The 15200-nt window shown below is 38.3% G+C and overlaps 1 protein-coding gene across 2 annotated transcripts in view; it reads right to left on the bottom strand.

The window, feature by feature from the left end:
* The window catches only part of nonC (serine/threonine-protein kinase Smg1), a 455954-nt gene that overhangs the window by 237714 nt on the left and 203040 nt on the right, over positions 1-15200 (bottom strand). For both annotated transcript variants that reach the window (XM_071692708.1, XM_071692701.1), the window contains exons 5-9: positions 13410-13530; positions 11670-11804; positions 6355-6525; positions 4509-4603; positions 131-296 (exon numbers count right to left, since the gene is read on the bottom strand). In XM_071692708.1, coding sequence (XP_071548809.1) covers positions 131-296; positions 4509-4603; positions 6355-6525; positions 11670-11804; positions 13410-13530 — 688 coding nt within the window. The remainder of the gene's footprint in view (positions 1-130; positions 297-4508; positions 4604-6354; positions 6526-11669; positions 11805-13409; positions 13531-15200) is intronic.

Below are 15200 nucleotides of genomic sequence, written 5' to 3'. Positions count from 1 at the left end.
GTGTATTTAATGGGCATAATTAAATGTATGCCTGCCCTCCTGTGTTGGTCTCTCTCTTTCTGCATGTGTGTGTGCATCTGGTTTCATGCAAAAAAAAAAAAAAAAAAAAGATAGAAACGAAAGATCTCACTTGATTAAGAGCATCTAGCAGAGCTTCTTCCCACTGGTGTTGTAATATCTTTGCTGCTCCAGAAATCATTTTTCCAAGTGCATCTACCAAAAAGCTTGGAGAGAGGATGGGGTTGACTGAAGGGTCTATTTGTGGCTCCAAGCAGCGCAATACTGTAGTAAATACACTGAAAATGGGAAATATGAATAGAATGCTTTAGCTGACAATAATTCCAAAAATAAAAAGAAAAATCCACAGGACTGTCATAGATCATTCTAATCAGTGTCTTATTCATATATATATAATTACCCAAGAGCCAATTTCTATGAAAGAGTCCATTTGTTACCAAAGACCTCTTTCTAAAGGCTCCTGCATTCCAAGGCTTCACTATTTCCTGCAGCGGGAAATATGAACTTATTTGGAGAAAGAAGTTCTGTGACAAGACTGTACTCTCCATGATACAGTCTCACCAAAGTTGACCTTTCACTTGCAATGTAAATTCTTGCTGGCAAAGCCAAGTAACACTTAATCAGTACATCATGAAAGTATATAAATGCATACTTGTGCTAATGATCATGACGTGTGAACTGCTGAAAACTTAGCAGCTTATGCAATCACCTATTTGTATGTGTATGCTGTTTGCATTAACCATGTCTTCAGTCATCTTACTGCAATCATCCACCACTATTGTACTGTAAAAGTACTACTTTACATCTTTTTTAAAAAGTTTCTTGCTTGAATTAATGCTATGCCCTCTGTTTGTTCCATCTTTACATCTCTTGAAGAACTGGTCACTGTCCACATCATTGATCTGCTTTAAAAACTTAAAGATTGTCATCAAGTCACCCCTCACTCTTTTGTCTTCCAAGGTGGGCAAATTTAAAGCCTTTATCTCTCCCTGTAACTCAGCTCTCTTAGTTCTGGAACCATCTTTGTTGCCTGCCCTGCTCAGGATCTTCCCTTTAAGTCTTTGAGCTCCTTTAGTTGTGGTGACCAAACTTGAGAAGCATAATCTAAGTTAGGTTTTACTTAGGATATCAACAGCTTGCTATTTCCTTATTCACATACCTGAAAGCTATTTTAATATCTACAAAAATATAGTTTACCTCTAACTATTCTCCTCATATGGGACTGTCAGCAGGTTAGGGATGAAGTCTACTCCCAAGTCCTTCCCACACATATAATCTTGAAGCTTGTTTCCTTATAGATAATAATCATATTGAAGCCTTATTTTACTCTGTCCCATCCTCATTACTTAACATTTGCTCTGACTCAATCAACCTTGTATTAGAACAACTTTGGAGCTTCCTGTGATCCCCTAAGTTACTGCAATCATCCTTGTTTTTGCACTTCCCTCATGGCCTTTTACAGTAATGATCATAGTAGTGTGTGGATGGAATAAACTAACTGATGAAACTGTGAATGCTGACAGTATAAAAAAAACTGTATGATAACAGAGGACTTCCTCTTTGGTGATTATAATGACACAACAAGGACAGATGCACAGACAACACATCCTCCTATCCACAACCAGGCCCCTTGATATCCCAATAGTTTCTAAAGCCTTCTACCTATTCTAACTCACTGGTGTTGGGGTTACAGTGTCTTCAGCTCTGAAAACATTTTCGAATTTGTAATTCAGTTCCTTGCATATCTTTATAATCTACAAATACACAAACCCTTACATCACCCTCAACTTGTCTTCCTTCTGAATCCCTTAACCTGATCAGCTGCTCTTTAACTGAAAATTCACTTGGTATTCTGCATGGGAGCCCGATAAAGGAGCTAGATCAACAAGCAAGACTAAGGAGAAGACTCCTTAAATCACCTTATTCAAAGGGAACAAAGGATGTCATAGGAGCCTTAGATTGAAAGGAGGTCACCAGCATAGTACCAGAGGGTTCCATTCTGGGACCATTACTCTTCTTGATCTAACTGAATTTATTTGCAAATGAAGCAAAGGTCATAAGGAAAGGAAAAAAAGGGGAGGATTGCATCAACTTACAAGGGAGCCTTGAGAAACTCCAAAATTGGTCTGATAAGTGGTTGATAAAGTTTAACCCAAGTAAACGTAAAGTGACGAGGATAGGTCATAGTGAGAGAAGACCTAAATACGATATAGTCAGAAGGTAAGCAGCTCAGGAATCTATGCGTGAGAAAGACTTGGGAGTCAACGTCATTCTTAACCAATCACTAGAATTCCACCTTAGAGGAGCAGTTAAGGAGATCAAAATCTTCTAGCAAACATTAGAACTGCATTCAAGTTCCTGGATAAGGGAATATTCTGCAAGATGTTCACATCATCCACAAGGCCATATCTAGAATATACTTCTAAAATATGTTCACAGCTTTTAGAGAAGTACAAAGAACTAAAACTTAAGGTCTGGAAGAGAGGACAAGGATGGCAACAGAATTAACAAAGCAGACTTACAGGACAAGGATAGAGGCTTTAAATCAGCCCATTTTGGTAGAGAGAAGAGTGAAGGGTGACCTGATCATAATGATAGAGTTTTTAAATAAGACTGATGATGTGGACAGTGAACAGTTCTTTGGGAGATTCAGGGATATGATAACCAGAGGACATGAAATGAAATCAAGCAAGAAACTTGGTAATAATGATGTGCAAAAGTACTTCTACAGTATAAGAGTGGTGGATAAATGGAATATAATGACAGAAGACATGATTAATGTAAACAGCATGCATAGACTAAGTTGTATGACAGCAGAAAATGCTCAAGAGATGGGGCCCAGTAAGTGCAAACTCCCTCCTCATACAGTACAAGTACGTACATATAACTTTGAGTTCTTCACAATACAAATCAATTTTACACTGTGACTTCCTATCCCTTTCAAAAACTAGCATCTCAATTCTATTTGCATCTACTGGTAGCAACTTCATCTAAAATACATCAAAGAAATGGCTGTCATTCTATCTGTCTTTTCATCTGAATTAGCTAACAATACAAAATCATTATACATAACAGCTAGAGACTGAGTGTGAATGAATGTGGCCTCTTTGTCTGTATTCCTGGCTCTACCTCACTTAAGCAAGGGATAGCAATGTTGTTTTCCTGTGGGTCAGGTAGGCAACAGGAATGGATGAAGGCAAGCAAGTATGAATATGTGGGAATGTCAATGTTTATGTATATGTGTATACGAGTAGATGGGCTGTTCTTCGTCTGTTTTCTGGCGCTACCTTGCTGATGTGGGAAACAGCGATTATGTATAATAGATATAAATAAATACAAAATCATTTACATACAGCAACTGTAGCATTTTCCTTTCTGTTGTTATAGTTATCTCTCATATTTACCAATAAATGTTATAGTCATCTATTATACCTTATTCAGTTTTCCTTAAGAAATTGTATAAAAACTGGAAGAAAGCCAAGGTCAAGCCTCTCTCTCAGGAATGGCCATAAGAGGAAGATGTGATACAAAGCTGTTGGTAAATGTATAATGTAATCTCAGTCATTCCAAACCCTTATGTTATACAAATGAGGCCAGTGAATTTGCCAGTGATGTTAAGTAAGGAAATATAGAGAGATCTATATATGAAGAATAAATGGTATTATTTATGTTACAAGAGAAAGCCATGTTTATTTTGCTATTATAAGTATGTTTTCATAGATTTTTATCTGAGTTTGGTATTTGACCAACTAGAGAAGAAGGGAAAATTTGATAACATTATGGCCGTCAGCTGTCAGATGTTAGCCAGATTGTAAGGGAATCTGTGTCTAGCCCAAATCTCTCTCTGTTAGCAGAAGCTGCTATTCCAGAGTTATCTGTTTTAATGGGCCTATGGGCTGATTATACACCCTTTAATGAGTAAGGGGTGGAGGAAGAACGTAACACTGTTTCTTCAAGGTTAATATCTATCTCCCTTTCATTTCATGTACAGCCCCATCCATACAGATATCAAATAACCATAGTGACAACACATAACTCTGATGCATTGCTACACCTTTTTCAAACACTTCACTCACACATAACTTCCACTTTAACATAACACAATACAGCGTGTGTAGTTGCTAATTACAGACATAAAGGAAAAAAAATTTTGAACATCAAAACATGAGTTTTTTTCTTTTTCAACCTGAAATAGAGTATAGCAAACATCACAACAATAAGGTAATGATCTCATATCTACCTTTAATACATTATACAATACAGTGCACAAACATCCACAGTCGTAACAATACAGTGCACAAACATCCATAGTTGATGGAGAAACTGTTTTGGAAAATAAAGATATAAAAAAATACTAATGAGATTAATCAAGCTCCAATGCCACTGTTTTCATCATTCCTCATCATAAATCAAACACATACAAGTGAGAAACTTTGCACATTTACTTCACATGAAAACAAATGCTTATCTTTACTTAATGGACTCATTACCTGATGAAAGCAGCAACTTTCTTAGCACATACAACGGGGTCTGTTGAAACTTCATCTTCTGGTGATGACCGTCCAGAAACTCCTCTATCTAAATCCTGCAAATATAAACAGCTACCTTTTAAAAATTCAAACATACCAGAGGCATTACAGATATATTAAGAGCAATGGAAGAAACAATATGTTTGAATGTAATCAATTATCTATACAATACACCAAGGCAGTTCTATATTCATGGGGCCTCATATTTTAAACTTTTCCTACAATTATAAAGCCTATTAAACTTCTGCATAACATCAACACAAAGAGCTTAATTACTTCGTTTATTCCATTTATCCACAACACATACCATGAAGTTCTCTAATCTTTCCTAACAGTATTTTTATTATGATCTCTCTGCTATTTCTTTGCATCATCTGATAAACTCTTCATGATCAAATTGGTTTAGAAACTTGAGCTGTGATCAAGTCTCCACCTACCCATCTTTCTTCAATGGTGGGCAAATTCACAGCCTCTAACCACTTGCTGTAACTGTTCAGAGGCCCTTATCAACCACATATCAGGCAAATTCTGGAGCTTTACATTCCTTTAAAAGCTGATGCAATCCTCATCTCTTACTTCTTCCATGACCTTAGCATAATTTCCAAATAAATGCAAGTACATATCTAGTCCTTCTGATGAGTCATTTACACAGATCAAGAAGAGTAGCAATCCTAACACTGGGTTCTGCAGCATGCTATTCATAAAACCAGCACATTTCAACATGGCAATTCTGACATACATCCTCTACTCCCTTTGACTATAGTAATTTTCAATCCATCAAGAGAGTCTTGCCCTTATGCCTGCCTGTAAATCTAGCTTATTCACCAACCTTATACATGGCAAATGCCTTCAGTCAGCCCAATTACACAAAATCCATCCATTCATATCTTCTGTCTACAACTCAATTTGCTTATCCAGCAGAATCCAAAGAGATGTGTATTGCAAATGCTATTCTCCACAAATTCACCTTATCTCTCACTCAAGTACTTTCTCCTTTGCAAATATTCATCAATTTGCCTTCTTACTCTCTTTTCAGTGTTTCACACAAGGCACTCATCAAAGATACTGTTTTTGCAATTCACTGCAATTTGCTGATTTCCTTTCTTATGACAGGTATAACATTTGCTCTTTTCCAGTCCACTGGCACTACACCCTCCACTAGCAATCTTCTGAACAATATTTCAAGTTACCTATCAAGTGTGTCTGAAACTCCTTTAGCACATACACAGAGACTGCATCCGAATCATGAACCTCATATGAATCAAGATCCTTTACTCATCTATTAATGTCTTGCCACACAATTCCAATACTTTCAAAGTCCACCCCCACCCCATCCCATCTCACTATTGTTGATATCACATGATCATTTTGGAATATGTCATTCAGTTCCTTCAAATTTTCTTGTCATCTTTAGCAGTTCTTCCCTGATCAGATGGTCTTTAATCTATTTGCTGCTGGCCTGAACTTTGGTTTACCAAGTGCTTCGTTGAGGGCCCTAATATTTGTCCACTCTTACTCTTTTAAATTTAGTGCCCTTAAGATCATGCCAGTTTCTTTAACATGGTGACAAAGTTCCCAGAGACTGTGAGCCCAACCCAACTGTAAGAAAATGAAGGATTTACGGGATCAGTCACATTCTGGATATCGATGAGATGCATGTGATGTTGCAGTGCTGCAGCAGAGGAGTAAACTCAAATGAAGTTTACAGGGAGTTTTTCATTAATTCCAAGCAAAATAGACACAAAATACTCTATAAACCTATATTCCAGAGTATAAGCACATGTACAATAAACATGTGATAACTCACCTCACAATAATCTTCCATATCTTCAACAAACTGAGAAAGGAGGGTAGTAGCAATAGAAACATTGATTTGCCATAGTTGTGAGAAGCTTTGAAGAGCCAGAGAGACATATTTCATCACCTCAGAAGACTGGTGATGATCAATATGCCACCCAACCAAGATATCCACAATATCCTGAAAAACAGACAATATTCAAAATCAAAAACTCTATTCAGTTTTTGCTACATTTTCACATTTTCACCCAAAAGGGGTTTATGTTTCACAGAAAATGTGAAAAGCATAATTAAGCTAACTAAATACTTAAAGAATGGAGAACAAAAAACAAGAGGTCTCCAAATTTTATGAAACAAATGAAGTAATCAACAAATATTACAACAATCTAGTAATTATGGAGTCCTGAACAATCTTACTTATGAAGGTGATACTGAAAATACTTAGATACACTGATTAATAATTATATATTAATCTCTGTAACTAAGGAGCAGAAAGTGGTTATTGGTTGGTATCTATTCAAATGGGAACTGGAGAATGCTAGCTGTATATACTGGCTTAAAAAGTTACTTGATGGTATACAAAATTTAGGGTATGGGAGCCCACAAATGTAAATATTTCTTCCCATACTGCACAATCAAGCAAATAAACAGGCAGGCATACAAACACACACAAACTCCAAAGTTGGGCTGATAAATGATTGATGAGCTTCAATCCAAGTACGTATGAGATAATGAAGAAGGGACGGAGTACGAGAAGACCTCAACAAGATTATCAGCTATTAGGATATAAAATATTTGAATTGCACATGAAAAAGACCTAATGGTCAACAATGAGTCCAATCTATTGCCAGAGTTACACATCAACAGAGTTTTGAAAAAGGCAAACTGTCTACAGGCAAGTACAGAATCACATCCAAGTGTATAAAAGAGTACATGATGAGAAAACTATTCATTACATGCATCAGACCAAAACTGGATCTAAAGCAGCAAGAGAAGAGCATGTAAGATAGTAACAGAACTAGAAGGACTGTGCTACCAAAAATAGGCGAAGGGCTACAAAACACTTGATCCACACATCCTCTAACAATTCTGAAGCCATAATGTTCCTCCCCAGTCTGATGATCTGTGCATTCACCATCCTTTCAATCATGATTCATCTATAAAGCTTATCAGGTACACTCAATAAACCAGTATCTCCATAATTCAAACTCTCACCTTTGTGCACCTTGCCTTCATACAATGCTACTATACATGCATTCTGCCAATCTTCTGGCACTGCAACTTGATCCATGCATATATAAAATCCAAACTCACCAATCAACAATGAAGTAAATTCCTTTCTTGCAAAATTCAACCTCAGTATCAACCACTCCACCTACCTTGCCACATTTTTGCTTTTGCATGGCTTTTGCCACCTCTTCCCCTTTTCACCAAACCACTTTCCATAACTCACTTCTCATACCTCCTCAAGTTAAACACTTCGCATCTGCCAACCTATCATAAACCAAATTCAACAATCCTTCTAAGGACTCAATCCATCTCTTCTTCACCTTATCACTGCCCGTTACCATTTCCCTATCTGTCCCCTTCACAATGTTCCCATTTGTTCCTTATTTTCTCAAACTATCAACTTCCTTCCAAAGCATCTTATTCTTGAAATTCGTGATATTTGCTCATCCCAGCTCTATTTTGCCCTCTTTTAGAACCCATGCACCTTCCTTTTGACCTTCCACTCTCTTGAATATGTCTCATCATCTGCATTACTTCCCCGTAAGCACTGCCCATACACCTCTCTTTCTCTTTCACTAGCAATTTCACATCATCATCCAACTACTCACTACCCATTCTCACCTGCCTACCACTCACCTTCTGCATGTCACACACTTCTCTTGCACACGCTAGCACTTATTCATTCCCCTAGCTTTGTTTATTCTCATTTTTTGCCATTCAACACTAAATCTCACGAGGTATTTCTTCACAAAAGTCTCTTTTCCAAGCTCACTCACTGTCACCACCCTTTTCTTACCCATACTGATTCCTCTTATCCAAAAACCTCTACAAGTCATCCTTGCCTCCATCAGGTAATGATCTGACATCCTATCAGCTGCCCCTCCGCACATTCACATCCATGAGTCTCTTGTTTGCATACCCCACTATCAATTAGTATGTAATCCAATAATGCCTGCTTGCCATCTTTCCAACTCATCCACAAGTACTTGTATTTGTCCCTCTTTTTAAACCAGGTATTCCCAATCACCAGTCAATTTTCAGCATGCAACACCACAAGTTGTTTGCATTTACTTTACTGACTACTCCATACCCTCAACTGCCACATTCATCACTAATACCCAGTCTCTTGCATCAAAACTGTTGACACATTCACTTGCTTCTAAAACACTAACCTCATTTTCTCTCTTCTCATGGCCATGTGTATAAGCATTAAAAACCACCCATCTCTCTCAATCTACTTTCATTTAAACCCACATCAGTGTGAGGTTCATTTCTTGATATACTTTAAGACATCCCCACAACTCCTGCTATAGCAGCAGAACTATCCCCTCCTTAACACTCACTCTCTACCTAATCCCAGACTTTACCCCTAAGACATTCCATAACTATTCTTCCCCTTACCCTTTAACTGTTTCACTCAGAGTTAGAACATTCATGTGCCTTTCCTCCCTATCTTGGGTACAAAGCAGCTAACCTCACTCAAAACAATGAAAGGGTGCCTTTCAACCACAGACACTCGACACCTACCCAATAAAACAAAGATCCTCTCAATAAAGACCTACCTCAACATGCTTGGAATCCAATTCTATGCAACATTAATAGACCCCTACCACCCAAAGTACTCTATGACTAGCCAATGACACCTAAGTGCAAATAAAAAGCTTACCCCTGCCTCACACATCAGCAGCCTCTACTCAAAAATCCCACTACCACCAATAGACATAACACTGACAAAACACATACACACTAAGATACCCTAAAATGCATTAAACAACCAGCCTCCCAACACAGTTATGAGCTCCAGCCAACCAAACATACACCCATTAGAAACCATACTCACCTGAAAAACTCAAATAACACTCTTTCTTATGCTCTGGGCATCAACCTTCACTATAATGCTATGAATTCCCATTTCAACACATCCCGAGATGCCTAAGACGCAGCGACCAAAAAGATGACACTAAGCACTCCCTACACAAGTGACCTGAGCTCTCTGCATGCTGACACACATAACATCCACCACTTTATGACCCATGGTCACGACCAGTGGTAGTGGCCAGCTTCCTGAGTTCTGCAGGATCCTCATAAGGTTAGAAGGACTCCTTGGGCAGGAAATAAGTTATCAAATTTAAACATATGCATGCAACATCTGATGTCTGCTTTAAAGAATGTATGTATGTAAGAAATGCTTAGAAACAGAAGAATATGTAATGTGGCATTGAGGATCTGAAGAAAGTACATGACAGGTTGATGGGTACGCCCTGTGAATATATGATGCAGAAGGAGAGCTACAACCAGTGGGAAGTTTTTGCTAAGAGTGTTAGGCAAGTGTGCGAGGAGGCAGTGAAAAGGGTGAGTGGATACCAGTAAAGGTAAGTCTGCAGCAGGGGTGTATAATGTCACCATGGCTGTTTAATTTGTCTATGGATGGGATGGTGAGCAAGGTAAATGCAAAGGTCTTGGAGAGATGGGTCGTAAGCAATCTGTAAGGGGTAATGAGGCCTGGGAAATAATGTGTTCTATGCTGATAACACACACCTGGTGGCAGATTCAAGTGAAAATGCAAAATTTAGTGTATGAATTTGAGTGTGTGTGAAAGGAGAAAGTTGAGAGTAAATGTGAATAAAAGCAAGGTTATTAGGTTTAGCACTGCACAGGAACACGTTAGTAAGGGTGTGGGTATCAATGGAGAAAATTTGGCAGAAGGGGAGGGTTTTAGATGTGTGAGAGAGGACATGGAAGCAAATGGAACTAAGGAAGAAGTGCCATAAGGTGTGTAAGGGGGCAAAAGTATGGAAAGAGAGGTCGTTATTTAGGATGAGGCAAAAATGGGTATGTTTAAAGGTTCAAAAGTCCCAATGATGTTATTAGGAAGCAGGGCATAGGCTAAAGATGAGAATGCACATGAAAGGATGAATAAAAGGGTTGGAAATGAAGTGTCTTAGGAAATATGTGGTATGAGGTGGGTGAATCAAGTAAGTAATAAAAAGGTAGGAGAGAGGTGTTGTAATAAAAGGAGTTTAGTTGAGAGAGCTGAAAAGGTGTACTAAAATGGTCTGGATATATGGAAAGAATGAGTGAGGAGAGGTTGAAAAAGATGATGTACATGGTCAGAAGTGGAGGAGACTTGGAGAACAGGAAGACTGATTCAGATATGGAAGGATGGTGTGAAATTCTTTCTGAGTGCTTGAAGCCTGAATATTCTGGAGGATAAAATGGGTTCATGAAATAGTAAATTGAAGCAATAACGTATACAGGGAGTGATGTACTATAAATGGACTGAACCAGGGGATATGAAGCAAATGGAGAAAACCATGGAAAGGTCAATGGAGCCTGGCTGTAAATAGGGGGATATGGTTTCAGTGCATTACACATGACAACAGAAAATGGATGACTGAATGAGGCCTTTTCTTTGAACAATTCTGGCACTACCTCACTAATGCTGAAACAGTGAACAATTATGAAAAAAAAGTTGCCTGCTAAAGGTGGGAGACTGGCATGTGAGAAAGGGTAATGAAAGGTGAAATGACAAAGATAAGCTGCTAGTGAAAGAGATAAGAGAGGTGCATGGTCATTAACCACAGAGAGCAAGGGAGAGGTAGACATACAAGAAAATGCAGCAGGAGGTCAAGAGGAAGGTGCAGGGGCTGAAAAAGAGGAAATGAGAGTTGGGGTGAGCACGTATTAGCAAATTTTAAGGAGGGTAAAAAACTGTTCTGGAAAGAGGTTAACAGTGTGAGAAAAACAAGAAAACAAATTGGAGCATCAGTTAAAGGGGCAATGGGGAATTGGTACCAAGTAGACATGAGGTGAAGAGGAGACCGAAAGGGTACTTTAAAGGATTGTTGAATGTATCTGATGACAGGATGGTAGATGTAGGATGTTTGGATCAGGTAGGTATACAGTTTGGTGATAAGAGGAGGTGAAAATTGTGTGCAAGATGAAATGTGGCAAGGAAGTTGGAGTGGATGGTACTGGAGAAAAATTCCTTAAGAAAGGGGGTGACTAAGTTGTTGATTAGCTGGTCAGGATTTTCGATGTATGTATGGATCATGGTGAGGTGCCTGAGGACAGGCAAAATGCCTATATACTCACCTGAAAGTAGTTATTAAGGATATGACTGTGATTTCTATTAAGTTCTCTTAAAACATCAACGGTAGCTACCATCACCTCAGGTGTTTCTGTACCTTCCAAAACTCCTTGTAAGCCTTCCACAATCTTTTCTCCAACCTGCAACAGAACAAATCATCATCATCTCCAAGAAAAATCCTGGCTATGGGCCCATAACATGCTGTGCATACACAGCTTAAATGGTATACGTAATTTGCTTATGAATGTAAGTGGTTTATTCTTGTTGTGTCCGAGTTTTTTCATTTGATTAGTAAGCATATCTCTCTCTTTATTTAAGACATTCTTGGGCCTCTGAGAAACTGAGGTCAACTTTTATGTGAGGCATATGATAAGTGAAGGATATTCTGGCCAGAAAACTTGAGTTGACAATTACTTGAGATCACTGGTTACTCAAGTACATGTGGTACTCACTTTATAGTTTTTCCAGGTGTGACTATACACATCTCATACATATCATTTAAATATATTTTCTAACATATCATACACATTTCTTGTACATCACACAAATAATCTACATATCTTTTCAAAGTATATCATTTACATGAATAAGTGGAAAAAAAAAAAAAATTCAATCAAAAACATTAACACTACTGTAAGAAGACACTGTTCCTGCAGTTACAAAATTCATTACTGTAGCTGGCATATAAATATAGCTTCCTGCCATAACAACACAATTACACACCTTTCATGGTTCATGAACAATTGTAATATAAAATATTTTTTCCATCTGTGTTGTTTGGTTGTGAGTGACATCTATGGATGAGAAGTAGAAACACATATCAACTGGAAATTTAACTGAGGGTAGGAACCAAACCTCTTACAAGGGACAGAGCAGTCCATGGAGAATCCTCAAATGATGCACAGAGCAATGCAAGGGTTAAACTATACTTCTGGACAAGAGTAAGTATCATTTCTTGTCTGCTTTCTGGATATCAACCATCCCTCCAGCAATTCAAACCCCAATTTAATATACAAGAAGACACATAACAACATTCACACTGAAAACAGTGAACATTTACTCCTTGACTGACCTTGACAACTTACTCTTTATGTTCATTCCACACAGACACTCACAACAACTATCACATTTCTTAAACCTCAGTCCCACAAGGTCCTGAGCACTGCAGGAGCCCTTTAGATGGGGATCCTAGGGCAGGAAGGCAAGTATCTATATAATAATATCTCAAGACTACAGACACTGTACAAATTCTCCAACATGTGTTCTTCATACAGTAATATAGGCCTCAAGTCTTTCATTTTGCTAAACTGAGAGTTACACCTGTCAAACACATTCTCTGAATGGATATTTCAAAATCTTATGAATGGATTTTTCTATCATTTCCAGAAGGTGCATCATGTCCATATAGGCATGTTTCTTTGAGAATCAATCCCAAAGAACCTGAAACCCTAAGCCTAATCACACCAGATAATGATTTAATATACAAAATGACTGACTTGTACCAGAAACAAGTTTTACTGATGTCACAAAATGATAAAAAGTGCTGTTGGACAAATAATGCATCCAGTTAACTTCATAAGTCACTGATAAAATATGCAAAGGAACTTAAAAAGATGAATTAATTATGAATAAAATTTAGAGATGGAAAAATTCATGAAATGATGGGTAAGAAAAATGCCTTGTATGCACAGGTACCTTATAAATAGTGCAATTTATGACACTTGTCTGGATACACTGTTACTAACCTGACCAAGCTGTGACCCATCAGAGTCCAACCGCAGCATTTCTAAAATACATCTTAAGACCAAAACCTTCATCTCAGCAGCTCTCCAAGTCTCTAGTCGATTTAAAGTCACATCTACAAACCTGGAAATACAAATGTACAATCTTAAACATATGTTCAACTACTTCATCACTAAACTTTTCATGACTTCTGAGGGAATGAGTATTATTCTGGACAATACTAAAATCTCTGAACCCTGGTAAATCATTCCATGTGAAACACCCTCCTCGACTTAAAAAAAGGTTTCAAGGTATTGTGTTGATGCTTCTAATTCATAGTTGTTCACTCCTTCCTCAATCTCCTTAGTCTCCCTGTCCCTATTACTCCCTCCACATCTGACACTTATATCCTCTTAGTCTCTCTTAGCTAATCCTTTCCTTATGACCAAATAATTTCAGCTCAACGTGCTTAGCTCTCTCAGTTGTACTCAACTCCCTGTCCCTATTATTCCCTCCACATCTGACACTCATATCCTCTTACTCTCTCATGGATAATCCTCTCCTTATGTCCAAACAATTTCAGTTCACCATGTTTAGCTCTTTCAGTTGTATTCCACTCAGCACCATGTCACTCTCTTACAGTAGCTTTCCTAACAAAATACCCTCCTCACCCATATGAATCTTCAGGCTTTCATTTCAATGCATCCACTTTTATCAGTTCTTTTGCACTTAGGGCCCATGACGCACACATATACAGCACCTTTGGGACTACTATACCATTAAATGCACCCATCTTTTCCTTCACAGATAATGACCATTCTTTCCATATACTTCACACTACAGCTAAGAAACATGCCCCCCTCACCTACTCTATGGTTCACTTCAGCTCCCTATGTTCTATTCACTGCGACGTCCATTCCCAGTTATGTAAAACACTCCAGTTCTTCTAGGTTCTTTCCATTCAAGCTCATACTAAAACAAAATTGTCACATGACCCTGCTAGATTTCATAACTTTTCACATATCTACATTAACTCTCAACTTCCTCCCATTACATACTCTCCCAAACTTAGACACCAACTTCTGCAGTTTCTCATTCGTTTGTCACCAGAGCCATGTCATCTGCAAACATTCTTCAATGCTCCCAGAACCTTCACCTCCTCCCCCTCCCTGTGATTCACTTCCGCCTCCATGGTTCTATCCGCTGCTAAATCAACTCCCAGCTATCTAAAACACTTCAATTCCTCCAGTTTTTCTCCATTCAAACTTACCTCCCAACTAATTTGTCCCTCAACCCTACTGAACCTAATAACCTTGCTCTTATTCACATCTACTCTCAGCTTTCTTCTTTCACACACTTACCAAACTCAGTCAACAACTTCTGCAATTTCTCACCCGAATCAGCCACCAGTGCTGTATCATCAGTGATCAACAACTGATTGACTTCCCAAGCCCTCTCATCGACAACAGACTGCATACTTGTCCCTCTCTCCAAAACTCCTTTATAAACTAAATATCTAGTTTAAAAAAACAATCCATAAGACAAAAAAAGCCTGCTTGGTAGCATGTCTTGTCAGTGAATGATCCAGGAGAATTCTGAGCTATCAGACAGCCAGCAGGACTTGGTCCCTTTTCTCTTGAGAATAGACTTTTGGAATCTGATTTCTGACATTATCTCAGTGGTGGTCTCTGATAGCTGAAGGTGGGTCCTTGACAACCGAGTTACCATTATCATTGCTGAGTGGATAACAAAGGATAGAGAAGGCCAACACTTGTTGGAAACACTGTGAGTTGGAAGATCCTGAACCTGATTCT

The sequence above is a fragment of the Panulirus ornatus genome, chromosome 4 (genome assembly GCF_036320965.1).
Source record: "Panulirus ornatus isolate Po-2019 chromosome 4, ASM3632096v1, whole genome shotgun sequence".
Lineage (NCBI taxonomy): Eukaryota > Metazoa > Arthropoda > Malacostraca > Decapoda > Palinuridae > Panulirus > Panulirus ornatus.
This window is presented reverse-complemented; position numbering and strand designations above follow the sequence as displayed.